This window comes from Salvelinus sp. IW2-2015, linkage group LG14 (assembly GCF_002910315.2).
Source record: "Salvelinus sp. IW2-2015 linkage group LG14, ASM291031v2, whole genome shotgun sequence".
NCBI lineage: Eukaryota > Metazoa > Chordata > Actinopteri > Salmoniformes > Salmonidae > Salvelinus > Salvelinus sp. IW2-2015.
In genome coordinates this window covers 33,203,196-33,230,987 of record NC_036854.1, presented here as the reverse complement: position 1 = coordinate 33,230,987, position 27,792 = coordinate 33,203,196, and the positions used below count along the sequence as shown (strand labels likewise).

The following is a 27,792-nucleotide window of genomic DNA, read 5'->3' as shown; positions in this document are numbered from 1 at the left end:
ACAGAAGTTAACTGAAAGATGTCTATTAGTGATGATGGTGTTAAAGTAGGTCTTGCCTCTGGATGAATGTACAGTAGAAACACTACAGGACAACGCACTGGCAGTAAATTAACATTTTAATACACCACCCATATCCACCAGGTAATACATCATATAGTATCAGTTGAAAAAAATAGATGTAATACAATATTAATATGATAGATAACCCCGTAGAATATAAAACTATTTACCACACATCGAAGTAGGAAACGACTCAATAACACATTAGTAACACACAAATACATCCCTTATCAACTATTAACTTAGTTAGGCTACTCTTGAGCATGGTCCTTTGTAGCTCAGTTGGTAGAGCATGGCGTTAAACACCAGGGTAGTGGGTTTGATTCCTGGGACCACCCATATGTAAAATGTATGCTCGCATGACTAAGTCGCTTTGGATAAAACCGTCTGCTAATGGCATATTATTATTATTATTACTCTTGTTCCATTACTTAATGGCTTCATTTCAATTATACATAACAATGCTTTTGTTTTTGGTGAACAGTAGTTGAAAATACTGTTGTCAATATCATATATAGATCATTCAAATATTCAAGTATAACTTGTCCTATACCTAGACTTAAAGGGTAGAAAGCAGGAGTTTTTACTCAACAAAGTGACAACACAGTGTAGTCAAAAACTTAGTTGTAGTCACGATCTGGTTAACTATAACTTCCAAAATAGTTCTGTTTTGAGGTTTTTAAATATGTATTAACTTATTTTCGGATAACTTCGGAACTACCCACAATGCACAATTGCCACCGTCAGTCATTAAGAGACCGAGTGTTGGCGGTGGTGAGCTAGAATCCAACATTCACGAGGAAGTGTGATGTAAACTAGCTATCATATTACACGAGGCATTCTGCACATTCAGAATGTGACTTGCTTCAAATCATCCCTGCCTACTCTAATTGTTTAGTACCTCGTCTGTCTTTTTGTTTGATTTTCATCCTCATTTGTTTTGTCCACTTTTTGGCCTACCGGAGTTTTGTACCTTTTGTAACCTTGGCTTAGTGCTAGCGCGCTAGCTGACTGACATCTGAGTTTGGACTGTGCTGTTATGTGATAATTTCCACCTGCCTGGAGCCTTCCTCTGATCGCCGGCATGTTGACTGTTCCCCTCGACACCTGTGACCTCTGTCGCCTATGGAGTGTTGCCTCTGAAATCTATCTACTTTAGATTTCCCCTACTTATATCGCTATTGGATTCACTGATTCTCCCTCTGAAGTGCCTCTCTACCCTGACTCTCGCTTAGTAACTTAGCCACTCTTACCACGAGATGGTAAAGTATTTGCTTGTAAGTTGGCTGAAAACGAGTAGTCATGAATGCACACCGGGTCCTCTATGACATTGTCGTCCCCTCAAAAAACAAAACATTTGTCAGACTTCAGAATTCTGATCTGATCAGTTTTATGTACCGTTAAAAAAGTCTAATTAATAGCCTGGGAGTTTCTAGGCTTGAATCACTGAAAACAGAAAGGGGATTATTAGAGACAGGCTTCTATTTGAGCCAGGTGTCTATTTCACAGCTTTTCCACATTTGCATAGTTATTGGTTTAATTCCAGCAATCACTTCCAGCATTTTAATCAATCTCTTAATTTCCTGCACAAATGTGTTATCATTTACATTGTCACGTTTCTTTTGTCTTAGTATGGCTATATTTCCTCCCCCATAGATCCTTGCCAGAATACATACAATTATTCTCCTCTTTGACTGTGTATTTATAGCAGTTCTTACTTTCGCCAACTCCCGAAGTTGTTGACTTTTTGTGGTTGCCAGTTAGCTAACAGTTCTCAGCTTTTCGCAGCCAATGGCTACCAGTTTATTACTGGTGATAAAAATATATGATTGCCATAATTTTTGAGTCCTTACTGAATTTGTGAAATTTAACAAATCAAACATTAAACCTTGTAAACAATTAATGGCAATTCATGGTAACCTCGTAAACAGCGTTTATTTGAAACAGGCGTTAAATTTGCTGAAATGTGTGCCGTTACTCGGCTATTCAAAAGGGAAAGGCTGCTATTTGAGACTGCGTTTAATTGAACTTTTACGGGAATAACTCCATATGTTACATGTGGTTATGTTTTTGCTACCTTGACTTTGATAAGCCACAGTTTTAATGTAGACCTCTACAATAAAACAATTCCAGTGCACATCAAAAGTTAGTCCTACGGCATCTTGCTTTGCATAACTGTGCACTTCAGGTAAATCTAATCGTGAATGTTAATAAATAGGCATGATTAAACACACACACACACACACACAGTGAGAGAGAGATAGTGTTCAGGGGAAGTGCATCTTGCGTGTCCTCCACAGAGAGACTCTCCTGGAGGTGAGAATGTGGGTCATCAGACTGAGCAGCATCAGGAAGATGGTCATGGACATCACAATCACATAGTGGCTGATACTGGAAACAGAGAGATATATATATATATATAAGTGTGTGTGTGTGGTTGCTGGTGGGCCAAGATATAGGCTTGTTGTAATGGCTGAAATGGAATAAATGGAAAGGTATCAAACACATTTCCATTCATTATGGGGCGGCAGCGTAGCCWAGTGGTTAGAGTGTTGGACTAGTAACCGAAACGTTGCAAGATCGAATCCCCGAGCTGACAAGGTACAAATCTGTCGTTCTGCCCCTGAACAAGGCAGTTCCTAGGCCGTCATTGAAAATAAGAATTTGTTCTTAACTGACTTGCCTAGTTAAATAAAGGTAAAATAAAAAAATTACATTGATCCTGTACTTCTATATCTCCGCCCACCAGCCTCCTCTGACAGCATGGGCTAATTTAAGCAATAAGGCCCGATGGTGTGGTACAGTGCATTCGGAAAGTATTCAGACCCCTTGACTTTTTCCACATTGTTACAGCCTTTTCTAAAATGAATGAATTTAAAAAATACTCATCAATCTACACACAATACCCTATAATGACAAACCAAAAGCAGGGTTTCAGAAATACCTTATTTACAGCTCAGGTGCATCCTGTTTCCATTGATCATCCTTGAGATGTTTCTACAACTTGATTGTAGTCCACCTGTGCTACATTCAATTGATTGGACATGATTTGGAAAGGCACACACCTGTCTATATTAGGTCCCGCAGTTAACCGTGCATTCAGAGCAAAAACCAAGCCATGAGAACAAAGGAATTGTCTGTAGAGCTCTGAGACAGCATTGTGTCGAGGCGCAGAACTGGGGAAGGGTACCAACACATTTCTGCAGCATTGAAGTCCCCAACAACACAGTGGCCTCCATCATTCTTAAATGCAAGAAGTTTGAAATCACCAAGACTCCCTAGAGCTGGCCGTCCGGCCAAACTGAGCAAACGTGGGAGAAGGGCCTTGGTCAGGGAGGTGACCAAGAACCCGATGGTTGCTCCAGAGTTCCTCTGTGGAGATGGGAGAACCTTCCAGAAGGACAACCATCACTGCAGCACTCCACCAATCAGGCCTTTATTGTAGAGTGGCCAGAGGGAAGCTACTCTTCAGTAAAAGGCACATGACAGCCTGCTTCGAGTTTGCCAAAAGGCACCTAAAGGACTCTGATGAAACCAAGATTGACCTCTTTGGCCTGAATGCCAAGTGTCACGTCTGGAGGAATCCTGGCACCATCCCTACGGTGAAGCATGGTGGTGGCAGCATCATGCTGTAGGGATGTTTTTCAGCGGCAGGGACTGGGAGACTAGACAGGATCGAGGGAAAGATGAACGGACCAAAGTATAGAAAGAACCTTGATGAAAACCTGCTCCAGAGYGCTCAGGACCTCAGACTGGGCTGAAGGTTCACCTTCCAACAAGGCAACGACCCTAAGCACACAGCCAAGACAACGCAGAAGTGGCTTCGGGACAAGTCTCTGAATGTCCTTGTGTGGCCCAGCCAGAGTCCGGATTTGAACCCAATCAAACATCTCTAGAGAGACCTGATAAAAGCTGTGCAGAGATGCTCCCCATTCAATCTGACAGAGCTTGAAAGGATCTGCAGAGAAGAATGAGAGAAACTCCCCAAAAACAGGTGTGCCAAGCTTGTAGAGTCATACCGAAGAAAACTCGAGGCTGTAATCGCTGCCAAAGGTGCTTCAACAAAGGACTGAGTAAAGGGTCTGAAAGGTTATGTAAATGTGAGTTGTTTATTAAAGTTTTTTATTTTTAATACATTTACAAACAAATCTAAAAACCTGTTTTTGCTTTGTCATTATGGTGTATTGTGTGTAGATTGAGGGGGGAAAATAACGATTTAATACATTTTAGAATAAGGCTGTAACTTAACAARATGTAAAAACAATTCAATGGGTTTGAATACTTTCCGAATGCACTGTATTTGGTGAATATACCACGGCTAAGGGCTGTTCTTAAGCACGACTCAACACGGAGTTCCTGGAGACAGCCTTTAGACGTGGTATATTGGCTATATACCACAAACCCCCCAGTGCCTTATAGCTATTATAAACTGGTTACCAATGTAATTAGAGCAGTAAAAATAAATGTTTTGTCATACCCATGGTATATGGTCTGATATACCACGGCTTTCATCCAATCTGCATTCAGGACTCAAACCACCCAGTTTATAAATGAGCCATAAGACATGCAAAACCTATCTCTCTGCTGGGGTCCTACCTGGTGCCAATGTCCAGCCAGCTCCCATAGTCCTGCACTAGGAAGAAGAAATGCTGGAGAAAGCGGAGGAAAGAGGGATGGAGAGAGAGGAGAACGAGGTAGTGATAGAAATAGTGTGGGAGAATATGGTGACATTTCCACAGCTTACCAGAGGCTACCATATTGCTAATAGCTTGTCTCATTCCATTACCAGATAAGCTACCATATTTGCTAATAGCTGTCTCATTCCTTACCAGAGGCTACCATACTGATAATAGCTGTCTCATTCCTTACCAGAGCTAACCATATATGCTAATAGCTGTCTCATCTCACCTTACCAGAGGCTACCATATTGCTAATAGCTGTCTCATTCCTTACCAGAGGCTACCATATTGCTAAAGCTGTCTCATCCTTACCAGAGGCTACCATATTGATCATATAGCTCGTCTCATTCCTTAACCAAGAAGGGCTACCAATAATTGCTAAATAACTGTCCATTCTTACCAGAGCTACCATATCTGAAATAGCTGTCTCATTCCTTACCAGTGCCTCACCATAATTGCTAATAGCTGTCTCATTCCTTACCAGAGGCTACCATATTGCTAATAGCTGTCTTCATTCTTACCAGAGGCTACCATATTTTAATAGCTGTCTTCATTCCTTACCAAGAGTGCTACCATTCCATGACTAATCGCTGTCTCATTCCTGACCCCAGATGCTACCATATTGCTAATAGCTGTCTCATTCCTTACCAGAGGCTACCATCTTGGCTAATAGCTGTGCTAATTTTCCTTACCAGAGGGCTACATATTCTGAAATAAGCTCTGTCTCAGTTCCTTACCAGAGCTACCATATTGTCTAATAGCTGTCTCATTCCTTACCAGAGGACTACCAATAGTTGCTATAGCTATCTACGATAATCCATAAGCTTACCAAGCAGGCGCTAGCCAGTATTGACTAAAAAGCTGTCTTCATTCCCTTACCAGAGGCTACCATATATGCTAATAGCTGTCTTCATATCCTTTACCAGATGCTACCATATTGCTAATGAGCTGTCTCATTCCTTACCAGAGGCTACCATATTGCTAATAGCTGTCTCATTCCTTACCAGAGGCTACCATATTGCTAATAGCTGTCTCAACTAATCGAAGAGACCAGATCGGAGCCAGCAGATTAGCGCCAACAAGTGCTACAATGAGCAGTCTCATTCCTTACCAGATGCTACCATATTGAATATAGCTGTACATCATTCCTTACCAGACGCTACACATTACTGATAATAGCTGTCTCATCCTTTACCAAGAGGCTACCATACTGATAATAGCTGTCTCATTCCTTACCAGAGGCTACCATATTGCTAATAGCGTCTCATTTCCTTTACCAGCAGGCTACCATATTGCTAAAGCTGTCTCTTCACTTCACCAGAGGCTACGCCATTTGCTAATAGCTGTCTGCAAGTTGCAGATAACATTACGAGTTACCTAGCTACCGATATGTGGCGAACCTAAATTACTGCCCAAGAGAAACGGAGTAACAGCTCGTCATATCCTTACCAGATGCTACCATATTGCTAATAGCTGTCTGCATTCCTTACAGATGCTACCACTATTGATAATAGCTGTCGTCATTCCTTACCAGAGCTACCATATTGCTAATAGCGTCTCGATTTCCATATCCTTAAGAGCACATATTGCTTAATAGACTCGCGTCTCCACTTCTCAAAATGAACCTTTACCGACGTATGCTACCATATTGCTAATAGCTGTCTCATTTCAGAAACTTACCGAGAGGCTACCATATTGCTAATAGCTGTCGCATCTATCCTTACCAGATGCTGATGCAATAATTCATAATATGACTGTACTCATTCCTTACCAGAGGGCTACCATATTGCTAATAGCTGTCTCATTCCTTACCAGATTGCTACCCATATTGCTAATAGCTGTCTCATTCCTTACCAGATAGATGACCATACTGATAATAGCTGTCTCATTCCTTACCAGATGCTACCATATTGCTAATAGCTGTCTCATTCCTTACCAGAGCTACCATACTGATAATAGCTGTTCATTCCTTACCAGAGGCTACCATATTGCTAATAGCTGTCTCATTCCTTACCAGATGCTACCATATGCTAATCGTGTCTCATTCCTTACCAGAGCTACCATATGCTAATAGCTGTCTCATTCCTTACCAGATGCTACCATTCTGATAATAGCTGTCTCATTCCTTACCAGATGCTACCATATTGCTAATAGCTGTCTCATTCCTTACCAGATGCTAACATACTGTATAAATAGCTGTCTCATTCCTTACCAGATGCTACCATATTGCTAATAGCTGTCTCATCCTTACAGAGGCTACCATATTGCTAATAGCTGTCTCATTCCTTACCAGAGGCTACCATTCTGATAATAGCTGTCTCATTCCTTACCAGATGCTACCATATGCTAATAGCCTGTCTCATCCTTACCAGATGCTACCATTCTGATAATAGCTGTCTCATTCCTTACCAGATGCTACCAATATTGGCTAATAGCTGTCTCATTCCTTACCAGATGCTACCATACTGATAATAGCTGTCTCATTCCTTACCAGATGCTACCATTTTGCTATGCTGTCTCATTCCTTACCAGAGGCTACCATATTGCTAATAGCTGTCTCATTCCTTACCAGAGGCTACCATTCTGATAATAGCTGTCTCATTCCTTACCAGATGCTACCATATGCTAATAGCTGTCTCATTCCTTACCAGATGCTACCATATTGCTAATAGCTGTCTCATTCCTTACCAGAGCTACCATATTGAAATAGCTGTCTCATTCCTTACCAGAGGCTACCATATTGCTAATAGCTGTCTCATTCCTTACCAGAGCTACCATATTGCTAATAGCTGTCTCATTCCTTACCAGATGCTACCATACTGCTAATAGCTGTCTCATTCCTTACCAGATGCTACCATATTTGCTAAAGCTGTCCTCATTCCTTACCGATGGCTACCATACTGATAATACTGTCTCATCCTTACAGATGGCACCATATGCTTAATAGCTGTCTCATTCCTTACCAGATCTACCATACTGATAATAGCTGTCTCATTCCTTACCAGAGCCATCAGGTCAGATATCACCAGGACGATGAGGAACAGACTGGAAACAAAAGATAAATTATTAATTCAATAATATAAATTCTTAATTCAATAAATAAATGAATTCTTAATTCAATAAATGACCTCATGAGCAAATTTCTCAAAATACTGTATGTCTGTATGTGTACTTGATTTTCACATGATGGAACCAAGCTAACTGTTACCTTCTGGAGGAAAGTTGTGTAGAGACCTGGATGGTTTCAAACGTACACATAACGATGATGAATGGGATTATCACCTGTAACAACAAGTCTCATCTTCACTCTTTTAGGCACTGGACTCCATTGTAAAAGTGTGGGGAGGTTACAACACATTGTGGATTATTTGCAAAGTTGTGATCAGTTTTGTTGACGTTATCTGTATTTTTGCTCTGTCAAAGTCACTCAGTGTGTTGAGTGAGAGACTACAAGACAATGCTACAATCCATAGAGGCATATTGTGTATGCAGACCGATATGTAGACCTGAACGAAAGTAACCCACACCTGTTGTTAGAATAGTCATGGTTAACCACAATCTCGTTGGCACCATTATAAGTAGAGCATTGTTTCCTTTWAACATACACTACCGTTCAAAAGTTTGAGGTCACTTAAAGGTCCTTGTTTTTGAAAGAAAAACATTTTTTATCCATTAAAATAACATCAMRTTGATCAGAAATACAGTGTAGACATTGCTAATGTTGTAAATGACTATTGTAGCTGGAAACTGCAGATTTTTAATGGAATATCTACATAGACATACAGAGGCCCATTTTCAGCAACTATCACCCCTGTGTTCCAATGGCACTGTGTTAGCTAATCCAAGGTTATCATTTTAAAAGGCTAATTGATCATTAGAAAACCCTTTTGCAATTATGTTAGCACAGCTGAAAACTGTTATGCTGATTTAAAGAAGCAATAAAACTGGCCTTCTTYAGACAAGTTGAGTATCTGGAGTATCAGCATTTGTGGGTTCGATTACAGGCTCAAAATGGCCAGAAACAAATAACTTTCTTCTGAAACTCGTCAGTCTATTCTTGTTCTGAGAAATTAAGGCGATTCCATGCGAGAAATTGCCAAGAAACTGAAGATCTCATACAACGCTGTGTACTACTCCCTTCACAGAACAGCGCAAACTGGTCTAACCAGAATAGAAAGAGGAGTGGGAGGCCTCGGTGCACAACTGAGCAAGACGACAAGTACATTAGAGTGTCTAGTTTGAGAAACAGATGCCTCACATGTCCTCAACTAGCAGCTTCATTAAATAGTACCCGCAAAATACCAGTCTCAACGTCAACAGTGAAGAGGCGACTCCGGGATGCTGGCCTTCTAGGCAGAGTTCCTCAGTCCAGTGTCTGTGTTCTTTTGCCAATCTTAATCTTTTATTTTTATTGGCCAGTCTGAGATATGGCTTTTTCTTTGCAACTCTGCCTAGAAGGCCAACATCCCGGAGTCTCCACAGTAGTGTACTTTCATATGGTATGACATTGTAGTGCGTGTGTGTCTGTGTGTGGGGTGTCGTGTGGTACCTTCCACATCATCAGGCCTCCCATGATAAAGGGGTTGAAGACGGTGAGGAAGCAGTACACTGAGGCTGGATCAAAACTACAGAGAGAGAGTAGGAGGGAGGGGGGGAGAGAGCGAGAGAGAGGGGGGAGAAGGAGAGTAGAGAGAGCGAGAGAAGGGGGGGCAAGAACAAAGAGGCATAGTAGAGTCGAGAAAAAGCGAACCCAGAGAAAGACAAGAGGGGTTTCAGAGGTCAGATAGTGAAATAATGTAAATGTGAAAACCAACCTAATGCACTCATAAATAAACCCATATTGGTCCAGAGCCCCAGTCTCCACCATACAATACCTGTTAATGGATGCTATGTTCCCAGTACCAAAGAAGGCTGTAATTATGAAGAAAACCTGACAGCCTAATGTCAAGGAACCAGACAGTGGTTTTACAGAATAGCCAGTAGTTTAGAGAGACGGTCAAAATGCTATTTGTTTGCATAAGGTCAAGATTGATGTTAGGGTTTGTGGTTAAAAACCAATGTAACCAGATAACACTGTTCTTCTTCTTTAGCCAACTCAGACAGCAACTACATCAGATAGGGACAACTATCACCAGGGTTAAACTAGCACCGCCTATAGGTCATTAACAGTCAGCAGCGTCACCAAGGAAAAGGATACAAAGAAGTAGGATCTTCTGATGTCATCCAGCTTTAGTTGTCTGATCTTGGTGATGTCAATGTTTTCAGAGAAGTCAAGCGTGGACAGCTGAAAAGCAATGACACAAATGTATTTCATAATAAAGCCACAATGACTTGATACAGTGTAACACTGCATCGTATAATGCTATACCAGACATTCTACACCAATAAGGTTGTCTTCTATGCTCAGAGGATTAACCATGGCATTGTGCCAAGTGAAGGGACTAGCAGTGGTTACCTTGTTTACCAGGAAGTAGCTGTATTAGTCGGGGGTGATTAACATGAGACTGGTCCTTGACACAGTGTCAGTGCATAGAGGGTGTATACATTTACATGGCTCCAGTCATTTAGCAGTCACTCTTATCCAGATCACCATGCATTAGGAACATTCAACTAAAGTAGATTGCAAGTAAAACCATTCATCAATAGAAAACAGTAACGGCGTAAAGGTTTATACCTCCTGTCTCCCAGAGATACCTTGAGAGAGCATGGCTTCCTGTTCTATGTTGATCCACACAAACATCAGCCAGGACAAGACTGGGGGGAACAGAGCCTCAGACCTGACACACACACACACAATTAGTACAGGTACGATACCAGCTAATCACTGCAGTGTAAGCTTACACTTGTTGAGCATTGCCTGACTATCTCTTACCCAGTACTCAGTAGTAGGTAGGTGGCTGTGAGGGAGAGGAAGATACTGAGCAGACGATGGAACAGACGAGTAGAACTCAACAAAGGAACAAACAGAGAGGAACCTGGGAGAGAGAGATGCCAGTTATCTTTATAAGCCTGGTTTTGATGATCATACAGATATTTCAAGGACTTTTATCATAAAGAGAGAGAGAGAGAGTTGGTGCCCACCCAGTGTAGTCCAACTGATGATCTGGTTGAGGAGAGGCAGACCCTGTTTCAGCTGCAGACTGGAGTGAGTGCTGGTGGGCACATAGGCACACACTGCTACATGGAGCATCTATACACATAGGAACAATACTGATTAACACACACACGCACGTGCACCCACGCACACACACATTCTTACCTGGAAGATTAAGAGGTAGCGGTCAGTCAGGTGTAGTGTAGTCCGTTTCCGTGCCGACCAGAGGTAAAAGRTGGAAATGAACAGGGAGAGTGCACCTGCACAGGTACTACAGAGAGAGRAAAGAAAGAGAGAAAGATATATAACGCTATTTTTCTTTTTAAAGAGGGCTAAGAAGCATTGCTGTAATGTTGTAGGGAGGTTACTTACACCATGTGAATGTTGGGTTCTCTCCCAACAACTGGCATCATGGGAAATGTGGCCAGAAACAAACAACACAGGACCCAGCTCACTGACCTAAACTACAGACAGACAGAGAGAGGACAAAGAGAGAGAGGACAAAGAGAGAGAGAGAGACAGGACAAAGAGAGAGAGAGAGAGGACAAAGAGAGATAGGATAGAGGGAGATATATTTAGAGTGAGAGGGAGAGATATTTCGAGTGAGAGAGAAAAATTAATTAAACACATATTTTACAAGTGCTTTGTGCTCCTGCCATATTGATTGCCATCCAGTCCTTTCAGATTTGTGCACCTCAAAAGGGGAAGGAGCTAGAGACCAGACTAGTAAAGAACTACAAGCCACTCCTTGTCTTACCTTGGCCTTGCTGTAGAGGCCAGAGAGGAGGGGCCAGAGAGAGAGAACAGCCAGGCCTACAGTCAACATGGCCCGATGGAAGAAACTCACCACCTGGGGGAGACAGACACAGTAGCAACCTTTTCCAAGTAGAAATGCAGATTATATTGTATTGAGCCATTAGTGAAATAGTGACCGTATGATGATTGCTTACCAGAAGTTCAATCCCAAATGTGACCAGGGCAAAGTAGCCAAAGCATTTACCCAGTGGTAGCGAACTGTACGAACGAACCAGGTCTGTTAGAGTTCCAAACCTGAAACACACACACACACACACACACGCACACACGTATGGTTGATATCATCAAAATAAACACTTTGCGATCATGACAAATGTAGTGGCATAGAATAAGTAAAATACCTCCCTTTCATCCATTCAACTCATCAAATCACTTCAAACCGTGAGTGTGTGTGGGTGTGTGTATATATGTATGTATGTGTGTACTCACTCTTTGAGGACAGAGTACCAGACAGGGACAGGCAGTAGACAGTAGATGTAGTAGGTTACTGGACTTCTCTGGATTATCAGGAACATTCCAATCAGCAGCGTTGCTCCCACACCCATCCACCACAGGGTTTTACCAGAAACCTTCAACACACACACAGGGTTTTACCAGACACCTTCAACACACACACAGGGTTTTACCAGAAAACCTTCAACAACACACACAGGGTTTTAACCAGGACACCTTCAACACACACACAGGGTTTTACCAGAAACCTTCAACACACACACAGGGTTTTACCAGAACACTTCAACACACACACAGGCGTTTTACCAGACACTTCAACACACACACAGGGCTTTTACCAGAAAACCTTCAACACACACACAGGGTTTTACAGAACACTCCTTCAACACACCACCACAGGGTTTTACCAGACACCTTCAACACACACACAGGGTTTTACCAAACACCTTTCAACCACACACACAGGTTTTACCAGAAACCTTCAAACACACACACAGGGTTTTACCAGACCACTTCAAACACACACACAGGGTTTTACCAGAAACCTTCAACACACACACACAGGGTTTACCAGACACCTTCAACACACACCAACCAGCCTTACAACACTTCAAACAACACCACAGGTTTTACCAGAAACCTTCAACACACACACATGGTTTTACCCAGAAACCTTCAACACACACACAGGGTTTTACCATGACACCTTCAACACACACACAGGGTTTACCAGAAACCTTCAACACACCACACAGGGTTTTTACCAGAAACCTTCAACACACCACACAGGGTTTTTACCAGACACCTTCAACACACACCCAGGGTTTGAAGCACATCTCTCAGTATCGGCAGATGAATAGGAGTGAGGTGTGGTGCCTCCTTCATGTGTGCATCCATGTACTGTGTGTGTGTTGGTGGGTTGTGTTTGATCACCTGGTCAGTGGGTGTGGTGTCTCCTTGAGACTGGCGTGTGTCTTACAGTATAACAAGAAACCACATAGGAGGTCCAGCCTGTGAAGCCCACACAACACTTACAGCCCAGAAAGAACCGGTCATAGGTGTGGTAGTAGGACAGACCTCAACGCATGGTCCATCGAGACCTGCACAGAGAGATCTGAGAGAGTGGGGGGGGGGGGACATTCCGTAACCGAAGAAAGAAAAAACATAGGCTTTAGCTCAGTGGGCCAACACGGTCTTCAGTTGTACAGATAACTGGGGTTTGATACCCAGTGTACTTACAGCTTCTTCATATTCCTCTAGCTGGATCAGAACCCTGGCCTTGTTGATAAACTCTGCCTGGCGTGACTCTGTCAGCAACCTGAGGGACAGACAGACAGACCGGAGGACACACACAACTGGTCATGTCACTCTCTTTATACGAGTTGAACTAGAGAATGACCATAATATGTAGTAGTTCTATCTCTACAGTTGGTACTTACTGGTATGGAGTGAAGAGTAAGGATAAAGTTGTTTCCTTTTTCTCAGCCATCTTCACCTGGAAACAGAGGCGAATATTTGAACAAATACATGTGGTTATGTAATGAATAACATCATCATCATAACAACATTATTGTTATCCTCCATGTTATATTGCACCTTGAACTGTTCCAGTATCTGGATGGCGTTAGAGTACATACTCTCAGCTTTAAACTGGTCACTGTTGTTCAGGTACTGCAGTGGTAACACACCCTACACAACACAACACATTTAATCAACATAATAAACACACCATATACACAATTCCCTATATCACACACACACTCAATATAGAGAAGGTATATATGACATGAGATGATACCTTATCGTCTGCACATATATTTTATTTTGCATCTCAGAGCAGCTCTGTAACCACAGTGCAGATAGTGGTTACTGTATAACAGCTTTTCGGCTGATATGTCTCTTCATTATGTTATTCTAAAGATACTGACACGCTGTTATGTGGTGTTACTCACCACAGAGTTGAGAGGGATAGGCACTCCAATAAGAGATGACATCAGTGGTGCTATGTCTGCCTGTAACACACATCTAGCATTAGACTGGGAACAGATTACTGTTGTTTTTGGACTATCTTCAACACACAGAGGAAATACGTGGTTGTGACATCATCAGTCAGCGCCAGATGCTGTGAGGCTACATGGGTGTCTCACCTGATTGACATCAACCCTGCGGAGGCCCTCCAGCTGCCATTCTGACAGAGAAACACCAACAGACACAACATCACACATTGTGTTATGTCAGCATTATGACCGTTTTATACAGGTAGAACAACTTAGGGTTGGAGTAAAGTGTTACAACAGAATTATACAATCTCTGACCTCCCTTTTCCCCCCATCTAGAAGAGTTGAAAGAGGAGAGGAGAGTAGGAGGACAGACACACACAGACCAATAGTACTGAGTTATTGTACCTTGTAGGTATCCATCTGAGTACTTCTGGGGTTCAGTGACTCTCTGAGCAGTGTGAACCCCAGCTCCCCACACCAACAATGGGGTCAGGGTCTCAGAGGGGTGGCCTGCACCATGGGAGCCTGGAGACACAGAGCAATACATTATCTACTACTTCACTATCATGGTGACCACCTTTCTGAGCTAGCTGAAGTCCTACCCCAGTTGGTCATGCCGTGGTCAGAGGTGAACACATAGGCTGTTCTTCCATCGTTGTCAAAAAGGTCCTCGACCATGGAGACCAGCTCTTTCACCCCAGAGTCAACCAGACGTATGTTCTCTAGATATTCCCTTCGCACAAAGCACACAAAGGGGATTTTTAAGAGACAAAATCAAACAGGGTCATTAGTAGTCTAAATGAGTCTGTGTTTCCTGCCATCCATTGCGTAGATCCCACTATATGCACTAATTTAAATCTGCAGTCCTTCATTTAAAAGATATTAGAGAATAATGTATCTCGTTTGTACATGGCTATATGCACTAATAGAAATCTGCAGTCCATTTAAAAGGTATTAGAGAATAATGTATCTCTTGTTTGTACATGGTTTCTGTATATTCTGTATATTCCTGTATATCTAGAAAGTGATATTTCTGGTCTATACAGGGTTTCTATCTCACTGTGACATGGGTCTGTGGGCGTGTCCATTGGTGTCAATGCCCAGTAAATGGAGGAAGAAAACATTCTGATCCTTCTGTAGACTGGACATCAGACTGGAGTTCTCCCTGGCAGACTGGAGGAACGACTGGGAGAGAGGAGGTGGGGGAGAGAGGCAAATAGATAGTGTCTGTACCCTCATGCTGAGACAAACACACACATCCTAACACACACCCTGTTCTCATCACCATAAGTACCTTGACTTCATCAAAGACCCAGGTGTCCAGTCTGGAGGCGTCGGTGGAGGCAAAGTCCTCTCTCTCTGCTGGGTAGGTGTAGGTGTACACATGGTCCCCACTGGCACCTGCAGGAGAGGGGGGAAGAGGTGTAGATGGAGATGATGGTAAGAATGATAAAAAGAAAGTGAGAGGGTGGTCGAGAGAGAGAAAGAAAGAGAGGATTAGTTTATTTCTGATCCAATAAGCCACACACGTGCATGGTGGTGTATCTGTGTTTCTCCTGTATTTGAAAGGTTGTGTATTGTACATGTGTTTGTTAACCTTTGGCAAACATGGGCAGGATGTCAGGGCTGCCCCAACACCAGGTGTGTCTGCTCTCATTGAACACGGAGTCAAACTCCACTGGATTCTCCTTCCAGCCTACACACACAGAAAATATTATGAACGCAGCATATAACACTAGGGAAATTCCACAGTAACAGACTCAGATGTTTTACTTTAAAAGGGTATGTAAATCAAAAAACAATAATTGCAAAGTGAAACAAAACATAACTGTTCACAAGGACGAAATTGAACAATTACTTGTAACAATTTCCACAGGAAAAAAAACACATTTACTTGAAGAACAGTGCAGATACATACATTTTAAAGTGAAAAACCTGGGTCTCAGTGTCACTCTGTTACTGTAGAATTGCCCACTTCCATTAGTAACACGCACGCACGAACACACACACACATGCCGGCACACACACACAGACACTGACCTTTAGCTACAGCGCTGACATCTTCGTAGAAGCCAGCGATCAAAGCAACGTGTCCAGGTCGAGACTCAGTGGGAACACGAGTGTGTGACACACCCCAACTCCCTGTTTCCTCCATCACACTCCTTCAGAACACACACACACTGTGAGAAATGCATACACATACACCACTCTGAGTCCACACACACTTCCATACAGCCAGTTAATCTGAGAGAGCTCAGTTACCTTAAGTAAGGAGCCCTGGTGGATCCATTGGCATCAGGCTTATAGAGGCTATCTGCCCTGAGTCCATCTGCAACCACCAGCAGCAGGCGGGAGGCAGGGGGAGGCAGGGGGGACACCTGGGGGGCCATGCCGTGGACCAGGGGCGATGTGAAGTAGATGTCAAAGATGGAGATGAAGAAAATGACATGGACCAGAAGTCCAACCAGGAAGAACATTATCATCCTCATGATGAAGACTGGGGGCTGKGGAGACCCCAGAAGTTCTAGAGAGAGGGAGGAATGGATGGAGAGGAACAGAGAGAGCAGAAAATAGTTATTAGATATAGACATCAGATAATCTGTTGTGGCCATATGTTTCTGAGTCTGTAAGGTGCTACCGTCCATTCATACTCTAGCTATCGCATTCACTCACTAGAACACAAATGTGTCCCACATGTCAACAACATCAGACGTGCTAAACAAAATAAAAAATCTTACCTTTGAACACTTTCTTGTTTCAAACCGGTGGCAGACTGGTTACTTTGAATCTTGAATGAATGAGAGTTAAGTCATTCAAACACACACAAGACACACACCTGCCACTTTTTGCTGTCTAGCGACCCAACTTCACCCATCGTCAGACCCTAGTTTCAGGTGAACTAAATTAAGAAACACACGTATACAACCTTTAGTACAGTGTGTCAAGCTTATCTACCGGCACGACGGGCTTAAAAACCTGCTGTCTGTCTTTCTAAGCAGCTTATAAAATAAATCAGTCCACACTGGGACGTTACAGCGCCACTTCCTTGTTGTAAATATGACGTTCCAACTGAGCTACAGCAATGGTTCGTGGGTATTGTAGTTCCACTACTGGCATTTGATTTCGCAGTCGGCTACAGAAATTAAATAGGTCATAGTCGCTATTATGGATTAACATGGTTATAACTATATAGCAATGGTCCGTCCATCCATCCATGCTTTATTTTAGTGATGGTGAGAAAAGTATCACTTTCCGGCAAGGTTAGCTAGCTGTCAAACCGATGCTGTCAGCTGTCAAAGCTCCTGCCCTGCCCAGTTTCTCCCTAAAAACTCCCGTATCCAATCCAATCCCGCTATTACATGGAGAAGGCGGGTGTTGAAATTACATTCAACCAAACTCTACCCTGCATTCACCCCTTTTCATGTCGATCGAGGAAGGAAGGGTTCAGCCAGCTAGCCTTCTAGCTAGCCATCCGTCCAGGAAGACGGGTCCAATTCTAAGCTAGCTAGCTAGCTTGCTACTCAAATCTTTATAGTAGGAAAATGGCGGCGGGTAACGTCAACCCGTTTAATCTGAGTGATTCTGAAGATGAGGCAGATCAGAGAGCAGAGGACGGTGTTCACATCGAAAAGAGCTCTAGCGTTGGAACGCAAGGCCCCTCGTCCAACAACCCATTCTCTCCGCAAGCGGACGCCGAGCCCCCGGCCCTTTTAGTGTCCAGCACCCGGACCAGCCCCAGTGTGGAAGGCATCTCGGTATCCGTCGCAGCTGCGGCTATGACAGTTGCCTTGGCAGAGACCCGGGTATCGGTAGATGTGATCGCTGCTCAGCTAATACGGGATCATTACATCCTCACGGCCCTTGAGTTTCATACCGAACTGTTGGAATCAGGGAGGGAGCTTCCGCGGTTGCGTGATTATTTCTCCAACCCGGGCAACTTCGAGAGGCAAACCGGCACTCCGCCCGCTTGTAAAGACCAAGGACTGGGACCAGGGGGACCGCTAAGTAAGTAGCTAACTAGCTATTAGCTAACCTTACTAGCTAACAACCCAATGCATTATAATATAACTAGCTGTGTGCGCTAGTTAGCTCCCTTACAGTATATTATTCAATGGAGAAACAATGCTGGTACACTAACGTTATAGCAGGTAGCCTACAGCTCGTATTGTGCTTGTCAGCCAACATTGGTCTGGTTAAACAGAGTAAACGACATTCGATACGACACCCGTCTTTCTCTCTAACTGGCTAACAGTGGAAACTTCACCGTGATCATGATTATTCACCAATCAAGGAGAATTAGCGCACCTACCTTTGTTACCTGCTGTGTGGTGAGTTTCTCCCTTAGCCTAGGTGCCAGCTGGCTTGGAACAGGTGCAACCAGAATAGTAGTGACCATGTATAGCTGGCGACCTGAAAAGGCCTATCAGACATTGATGTGCAAATGATGCCTGGCACCTTCTATATAGTGTAGTAATTGAGATATTTGCATCATGATATCATGTAAGCTGCTGCTAAAGATGGCTATACATGGTGCTGTGCTGCTCCAACACTACCTAGGCATGTCTCTCTAACTGCCTGTAGCTGTCTGTAGGCCTAGATGATGGACTTAGGCATCTTGATCATTGTTAGAACCATCATTACATTGGTATTAGACAGTAGTACATGGTATTATGACTCCTCTCTCTGTTCATTCAGCATGACAATGGTAGAAGAGTTGGCTACAGTACATAATGCATCCACCTGGCCTACAGGTTGTACATAATTATTCCTAGAAGTTTTTTTTATTTAATTGTTTTATTTAACCTTTATTTAACTAGGCAAGTCAGTTAAGAACAAATTCTTATTTACAATACCGGTCAAACCCGGACGACGCTGGGCCAATTGTGCGCTGTCCTATGCGTAGATAGAGGTGTGTCTCCTTCTGTGGTATTTGTCCTCTTCCCTCTTCTACGGCATAGATTTGAGACACACAACACAAACAGTTTGCTGACAAATTGGTGCACCACCACAACTGCTACTGCAACATCAAACCGCACATTCAACTGCCCCAAATCTTAAGGGCATTTCCATCACTAAACACAGGAATGCATGTGTATGCCTAGCCCAGATCTGTGTATTCTGTGTTCTATTGTTGCAGGTACAATCAAGTGGTATGGCCTAATTAGCAATTTTGCATCCTTTTCTACTGATAAAAGCTACGATAAGAACAGTGGCCTGAGCTGTGTAAACTACATTTCCATCATTGTGTGATGTGCCTCCCACTTTCCTTCCTACCTAATCTAACGCATCTGGGTAGGTGAAAGCAGGGGTTCCATTACAAAGCCTTCACCAGCCCAGTCATGTGAGGTCAGTGATAAGGCTGTTTTGGGAGGGAGGAAGGATGCTTGTCATGATAGAAGTATTTACATTCATGTAGCCTAATAGCCTCTATCTATAGCTGCCATTGTTCAGCGCATGGCTAGGCCTAATTGCCTCTGTCTGTCTGGCACCTCGCCGGGTGTTGTGGATCTTGAGGACTAAGGTATCCCAGGGGCATTTCTCTTTACGAATAGGTGAGGGCTTTTACAAAAGACCTGATAACAGCAGTGGCATATGGTACTCCAGGCAGCCACACCCAGTGTTGCCCTATATGCATTTAGCAGAGAGGCACACATGTACATTTTTTTTTATCATGTAGATGATGTATACTCTCCCCGCAGGAATACTCCCCACTAACTCTGCCATCGCTGCTGAAAACAATCCTAGGTGAAACACCACACGTCTATTATCTATGTCAACTTTTAGAACCGAGTAGGAGGAAGTTTCCCATAGAATTTTCCCCCGTTAGAATTTCACTGCACATTATTAAGGTTAGTATTTGGTGAGGGGTAAGCTGATCCTACATCTGATCTTAAGAACAGGATGATGAGGGACTCAGCCTGTCCTCCATTGTGTTAACTTCACTGATAAACAGGAAAATAGACGAGAGAGACGGGGACAGCTTGAGGGCCTGTCCCTAATCGAGACAATAGGCCTACAGCCCAGGGGGGGGGGGGGGTTCTTTGCCACTGTCCCCTCTGCTTGCTCTTTCCAGGTTTTGGTCAGGACTGTACACATACAATCATATTGATTTGATGGATTTGTTAATGAGGGGTTGAAGATCCAGTAGTAAAACTAAAGAAGAGGCAGTTGATGTTCTAACATTTTATATTAGAAGCTCAATTTGATGCCACATCATTTAAAACTGACAGGTGTCATGCACCATGTCGGGAGCATATGGGAAATTATAGGAAAAGGTGTTGCATGGTCACTGGGTAAAGAAGCTGTCTCATACAGGTCTAGGCATCATAACGGTCACTTGTTGCTGTTAGCACTCCCATAATATTATGATCTGGCTAGCTTTCTGCTAATTTAACAGACTTGGCAGCTAGCATGCTGCTCTGGTCACCTGCAGCAGGCCTCTCGCTGCACAACTCAACACCATGGCCCACTGAGCTGAAGCCTAAGCATTAGACCTAATTCCAGGAGCTAATACAAGTCTTCAGGTTCTGAAGACTCAGGGGGTGGTTAGGCTATTCATCGAGCTAGAGTAGCTGGACGCCACCACCCATTTACACAATGCTTCTCTCGCCCACTCTCTCTTTCTCTCTACCCAGCTCATTGTTTTCTCCTCTGGAGCTAGCTGATTAGCATGTTGCTACAGTCTGCTTGCTCAACTCTCAGCTCAATCAGAGACTAAGGTGTTAGCATTCATTTTAGCTAGCCACTCTGTTCCTTGAAAGACTTAGCTTAGGGCTATCCCACTACCCTGCTCTCTTTGGCACTAGCAGGTACATGCAGTCAAGCACACAATTGCTCACACAGATCAAGAAGAACACACACCCTTAATCCGTTAGAAGAAATCACTCACTTAAACATACAGGCAGTAAGAAGAAAACACACAGACACAGATTTGCTGCAGGGTTTTGAGATGCTGATGAATCACACTGTGGGATGTTTGCCTCTGCTCAACCTGTTTCTGTTCTGGCCTGACTGTCTGAGCTCCTGCTCACCTCTACCTTGTGTGCATGCGTGCGTGCGTGCGTGCGTGCGTGCGTGCGTGCATGCGTGCGTGCGTGCGCATCCACATCTCAGTCTGTAGGCCTACACTGTCTGTGTACCTGTTAATCCATGCTGTAGAATACATCTATTGTTATATTGCCTCTGTTTTGAGACTTTATTTGAACAGGGAGTCCCATTGAGACCAAAGTCTCTTTTGCAAGGGAGCTCTGCATACACACAATTTACAAAATACAATTTGTGTCACTGTTCTTCACCTCCCTGTCAGTGGGTATAGAGGTGAGGAGTCTCCTGTAGTCAGACAGCTGTTGGGCCAGCCAGGCCTAGAACCACAAAACGACCCGCTGACATCATGTCAGTGATTCTCTCGTTAACACAGGTGTGAGTGTTGACGAGGACAAGGCTGGAGATCACCCTGTCATGCTGATTGAGTTCGAATAACAGACTGGAAGCTTCAAAAGGAGGGTGGTGCTTGGAATCATTGTTCTTGCTCTGTCAACCATGATTACCTGCAAGGAAACATGTGCCGTCATCATTGCTTTGCACAAAAAGGGCTTCACAGGCAAGGATATTGCTGCCAGTAAGATTGCACGTAAATCAACTATTTATCGGATCATCAAGAACTTCAAGGAGAGCGGTTCAATTGTTGTGAAGAAGGCTTCAGGGCGCCCAAGAAAGTCCAGCARGCGCCAGGACCATCTCCTAAAGTTGATTCAGCTGCGGGATCGTGGCACCACCAGGACAGAGCTTGCTCAGGAATGGCAGCAGGCAGGTGTGAGTGCATCTGCACGCACAATGAGGCGAAGACTTTTGGAGGATGGCCTGGTGTCAAGAAGGGCAGCAAAGAAGCCACTTCTCTCCAGGAAAAACATCAGGGACAGACTGATATTTTGCAAAAGGTACAGGGATTGGACTGCTGAGGACTGGGGTAAAGTCATTTTCTCTGATGAATCCCCTTTCTGATTGTTTGAGGCATCCGGAAAAAAGCTTGTCCGGAGAAGACAAGGTGAGCGCTACCATCAGTCCTGTGTCATGCCAACAGTAAAGCATCCTGAGACCATTCATGTGCTTCTCTGCCAAGGGAGTGAGCTCACTCACAATTTTGCCTAAGAACACAGCCATGAATAAAGAATGGTACCAACACATCCTCCGAGAGCAACTTCTCCCAACCATCCAGGAACAGTTTGGTGACGAACAATGCCTTTTCTAGCATGATGAAGCACCTTGCCATAAGGCAAAAGTGATAACTAAGTGGCTCGGGGAACAAAACATYGATATTTTGGGTCCATGGCCAGGAAACTCCCCAGACCTTAAATCCATTGAGAACTTGTGGGCAATCCTCAAGAGGCGGGTGGACAAACAAAAACCCACAAATTCTGACAAACTCCAAGCATTGATTATGCAAGAATGGGCTGCCATCAGTCAGGATGTGGCCCGGAAGTTAATTGACAGCATGCCAGGGTGGTTTGCAGAGGTCTTGAAAAAGAAGGGTCAACACTGCAAATATTGACTCTTTGCATCAACTTCATGTAATTGTCAATAAAAGCCTTTGACACTTATGAAATGCTTRTAATTGTACTTCAGTATTCCATAGTAACATCTGACAAAAATATCTAAAGACACCGAAGCAGCAAACTTTGACACAAATATTAATTTTCACATTCTCAAAACTTTTGGCCATGACTGTAGATCTAGATCTACATTTGTATTGTTTAGGTATGTTTCTGAAACCATGATGATCTATTGCATAGAAAACTAACCGGTTTGGATGCTGAGTCTACCCCTATGTTCTCTCCTGTTTCCACATATAGTGTTTGGTTTATATTCTGTTATGATTTCTCCCAAGCTGTTTATAGTCAAGGTGATGAGGGGAATACTGTAATAATCACTGGAGGCTCTGTTAATGAATAGGCTGTTTAGCATTGATTCTCGGGCCGATCAATTCTCGGGCCGACTCTTTTCTCTGTATATATCAGTGATGTCGCTCTTGCTGCGGGTGATTCTTTGATCCACCTCTACGCAGAYGACCCCATTCTGTATACATCTGGCCCTTCTTTGGACACTGTGTTAACAAACCTCCAAACGAGCTTCAACGCCATACAACACTCCTTCCGTGGTCTCCAGCTGCTCTTAAATGCTAGTAAAACTAAATGCATGCTCTTCAACCGATCGCTGCCCGCACCCGCCCGCCCGACTAGCATCACTACTCTGGACGGTTCTGACTTAGAATATGTGGACAACTATAAATACCTAGGTGTCTGGCTAGACTGTAAATTCTCCTTCCAGACTCACATTAAGAATCTCCAATCCAAAGTTAAATCTAGAATTGGCTTCCTATTCCGGAACAAAGCCTCCTTCACTCATGCTGCCAAACAACCCTCGTATAACTGACTATCCTACCGATCCTTGACTTCGACGATGTCATTTACAAAATAGCCTCCAACGCTCTACTCAACAAACTGGATGTAGTCTATCACAGTGCCATCCGTTTATTCACCAAAGCCCCATATACTACCCACCACTGCGACCTATATGCCCTCATTGGCTGGTACTCGCTACATATTCTTCGCCAAACCCACTGGCTCCAGGTCATCTATAAGTCTTTGCTTGGTAAAGCTCCGCCTTATCTCAGCTCACTGGTCACCATAGCAACACCCACACGTAGCACGTAGCACGCGCTCCAGCAGGTATATTTCACTGGTCATCCCCAAAGTCGACACCTCTTTGGCCGCCTTTCCTTCTAGTTCTCTGCTGCCAATGACTGGAACGAATTGTAAAAATCGAAAAGTTGGAGACTTATATCTCCCTCACAAACTTTAAGCGTCAGCTGTCATAACAGCTTACCGATCGCTGCAGCTGTACACAGCCTATCTGTAAATAGCCCATCCAACCAACTACCTACCCCATCCCCATATTTTGTTTTTGTTCTTCTGCTCTTTTGCACACCAGTATTTCTACTTTCGCATCCTCATCTGCACATATATCACTCCAGTGTAAATTGCTAAATTGTAATTACTTCGCCACTATTGGCCTATTTATTGCCTTACCTCCTTACTTCATTTGCACACACTGTRTAYAGATTTTTCTATTGTGTTATTGACTGTATGTTTGTTTATTCCATGTGTAACTCTGTGTTGTTTKTGTYGCACTGCTTTGCTTTATCTTGGCCAGGTCGCAGTTGTAATTGAGAACTTGTTCTCAACTGGCCTACCTGGTTAAATAAAGTAAAGTAAAATATAAATTGATTCATTGATTGATTTACCGCTCTCTGTGTCTCTCCCGTCAGACCGAGCGGGCAGCATCAGCACATTGGACTCTCTAGACTTCGCTCGTTACTCTGATGATGGGAACCGGGAGTCGGACGAGAGGGTGGCAGGTAAGACGAGGCGTACCTGTCATGTCCTGACCGGACAGAGGCTGAGAGATGGACGTGCAGAAGAGAATCAGAGAAAAGGAGAGACAGACAACAGACAGAGAAGAGCAGGGGAAGGGAGAGACAGACAACAGACAGAGAAGAGCAGGGGAAGGGAGAGACAGACAACAGACAGAGAAGAGCAGGGGAAGGGAGAGACCGACAACAGACAGAGAAGAGCAGGGGAAGGAGAGACAGACAACAGACAGAGAAGAGCAGGGGAAGGGAGAGACAGACAAAAGACAGAAGAGCAGGGAAGGGAGGGAGAGACAGACAACAGACAGAGAAGGAGCAGGGGAAGGAGAGAGACAGACAACAGACAGAGAAGAGCAGGGGAAGGGAGGGGGAGACAGACAGACAAGACAGAGAAGAGCAGGGGAAGAGAGAGACAGAGAAGAGCAGGGGAAGGGAGAGACAGGACCTTTTTCTTTATGATGTCATGGTGTAACTACAGCCCTGTATGATGTCACAGTGTAACTACAGCCTTGTATGATGTCATAGTGTAACTACAGCGCTTTGATGTCATAGTAGCATTTATGGCATCATTAGGCCACACCAGCCCTGTATACACGAGCCCTGTTCTCAATTGGCTACCTGGTTAAATAAACTTCACTGATGATGACATCACTATGGTTCCATTCCAGATTTACCTACCCATTTCATGTTCCTCTTATTAAGCCATCCTGGTTTAAATAAAGCAGCAGATGTTATTGAGACAGTGTTATTTTCCCTCAAAGGACCTGTCAGTGTCACTGGATGTTGTGAAAATTCACACTTAAAAAAAAAAAGCTTTTCTCACAACACCCACCAGCTAATCTTCGCTGAATCCATTAAAGATCAGAAGGATGGACTGAATACATAAAAGATCAAAGAGGATGAACTGACTAAGACGACAAATACGTTAAAGATCAGAGAGGATGGACTGAATACATTAAAAATCAGATCAGAGAGGATGACCTGACCTAGACGACGAATACGTTAAAGATCAGAGAGGATGAACTGAATACATTAAAGATCAAAGAGTATGAACTGGACCAAGACGACGAATACGTTAAAATCAGAGAGGATGAACTGACCTAGACGACGAATACGTTAAAGATCAGAGAGGATGAACTGAATACATAAAAGATTCAAAGAGGATGAACTGACTAAGACGGACGAATACGTTAAAGATCAGAGGATGGACTGAATACATTAAAGATCAGATCAGAGAGGATGACCTGACCTAGACGACGAATACGTTAAAGATCAGAGAGGATGAACTGACCAAAACGACGAGTAGAGGACCAATGTATCCATCCAGGAGGGGCTATACTACACAGATCTTTCTGTAACGATGTAGGCCTATGATATAGCCCATTCTAGTGTTTGTTCTCCACATTTAGCCAGACAGGATGTGATGACTAGAGACCAGTACTGTGAATAAGATGCAAATGACTATAACTGATATACTGAATGCTGGACACTCTGCTCCACATAGAACCTCATCTCTTTATATGACTGTTAATTGGCCTGTTGTCTTTTCTTTTCTCAATGCCAAAATGCCAAATGTCAATTCCAACCCTTTAGCTTTGTAAGATGAAAGTTCTGGACAATTCTCCAGGAACCATGCAGCAGAGCAAGCCTGTGGTCCCTTCTTCACAACCACAGACCCTCTACTCTTCCACCCTGCCCTCCCTCCATCCTGCCCTCCCTCCATCCTGCCCTCTCTCCATCCCTCCAATTCGGCATCTCCTCCCTAAACCTGCCTCTCCTCCGTCGTCCCAACATGTCGCCCCCAGCTGTCTGACTCTGGGTTTTCAGGCTGTTCTGATCAAACCCCGGCCCAATACTGGACAACCCTCCATCCAGGCTAGCAGCTCGCCTCTTTTTTTCCCCCCTGGTTTTTCCCCCTTCTTTTTTGGGGGGGTTCTTCAGTTTTTTTCTCCATTTTGTTGTCTTTTGTTGCGTCCTGTGTACTCTTGATCTGCATTGGGAAGTATTGTCTGGACCTCGTTAACTAGGACAGAATTGAACAGGCGCTGAGTCAGACTACTGAAGCGGCAGATCTTCAGTGCACAGCCATGCAATATGTCCTCTCTGCTCGCCATTGCTTCTCTTCCTCCTGTGTGGTTTTCTTCAACATGTCTGAAGAGCAACCTGTGGAGTGTTTCCCTGCTCATGAACTTGTTATTTGATTGAATCTCACTACTGTAGTCCTTGATAGACTTCTTACAGGAGGTTTTAGAGCCCTCTCAATGTAGCATAATGTAATTACAATCCATATGTTAGTTTTTCTCCTGTATGTAAGTAGCGGCTATAGTATCCATCCTATGCTTAGGCCTAATAGTATACTGTATTAACATTTGACCAACCACAAATCAAAAAGCTCCACTTCAAATTTGAGCAGAGTCCAATATTTTGCATAGCCTGGAACTCACTTTTTTATCTATTGATTGTACAATCCCTGGTCAGACAGCTATTAGCATATTATTTAGGCTGCATCCCATTAGTGGTTTCAGCTCTCTCTCACTCCTGTCTATACTGATCTTAAACAACTGGATAGGTGGAAGCAGATTCACATAAAGTGTCCTCCACATTGCTTCTACCTATCCTGGGTTTTCAGATCGGTGCAGAAGAAGCAAAGGAGATGAGGAGAGGTAGCCGCTTGACACTCTTTCGATGCACCCTTAGACACGTAAACCCTTAGACACTATTCCTTAGTCAGCTATCCCAGGATCCTCTGCTGCATGCGTTCATTAGACCCCATAGTTTGCATGTCTCCTGTTTTCAAATCAATCTCCTTTTTGTTTCTTTTTGTTTCATCTTTCATGGCCATATTTTTGTTTGTTTGTTTGTTCCCTCTCCTTGGTTGGATGCACTTCCTTCCTGTGTGTTGTGATGTCACTTCCTGTCCAGTGCTGGAGTTTGAGCTACGGAAAGCCAAGGAGACCATTCAGGCTCTACGCACCAACTTGACTCAGGCAGCAGGTGGCGTACTTAACACTTCTACTCCTCCATTTCATCCCTCTATCATCTCTCTCTTTCTAAGGAGATTCTCTCTAGCTCCTCCCCTGTTTTACTGAATGGTGGAAGGGTTCATCTGTTCTGTTGCTTTATTGTCTTTCTAGAAAGCGACACTCAAGAGAGAAACAAGAACTACAGCTCACATCCTGAGACTCAGGTAGGCCAGACACTCTGCTAGTAACTGTATACAGTTCACATCCTGAGACTCAGGTAGGCCAGACACTCTGCTAGTAA

General features: G+C 43.7%; 2 protein-coding genes across 2 annotated transcripts in view; one reads left to right on the top strand and one right to left on the bottom strand.

Moving 5' to 3' along the window:
* Window positions 1-98: 98 nt before the first annotated feature.
* On the bottom strand, window positions 99-17,403 carry pign (phosphatidylinositol glycan anchor biosynthesis, class N). The gene is given in 30 exon segments (XM_070446650.1): window positions 99-2,451; window positions 4,657-4,709; window positions 7,742-7,784; window positions 7,948-8,021; window positions 9,289-9,364; window positions 9,614-9,669; window positions 9,937-10,023; window positions 10,414-10,516; window positions 10,612-10,714; window positions 10,821-10,929; window positions 10,999-11,104; window positions 11,206-11,297; window positions 11,591-11,683; window positions 11,784-11,883; window positions 12,079-12,250; window positions 13,067-13,091; window positions 13,094-13,216; window positions 13,342-13,420; window positions 13,542-13,597; window positions 13,699-13,791; window positions 14,055-14,114; window positions 14,250-14,290; window positions 14,508-14,627; window positions 14,705-14,835; window positions 15,163-15,287; window positions 15,397-15,503; window positions 15,700-15,798; window positions 16,143-16,264; window positions 16,365-16,626; window positions 16,841-17,403. Coding segments are annotated over 29 exon segments (2,799 nt in total). The 5' UTR covers window positions 16,592-16,626; window positions 16,841-17,403; the 3' UTR covers window positions 99-2,327.
* Window positions 17,404-17,461: 58 nt separating this feature from the next.
* The window catches only part of LOC111973541 (RAB11-binding protein RELCH homolog), a 43,140-nt gene continuing 32,809 nt past the window's right edge, over window positions 17,462-27,792 (top strand). Inside the window, 4 exon segments of the mRNA XM_024147489.2 lie at window positions 17,462-18,107; window positions 24,427-24,516; window positions 27,451-27,522; window positions 27,663-27,715. Coding sequence (XP_024003257.1) covers window positions 17,645-18,107; window positions 24,427-24,516; window positions 27,451-27,522; window positions 27,663-27,715 — 678 coding nt within the window. The 5' untranslated portion in view covers window positions 17,462-17,644.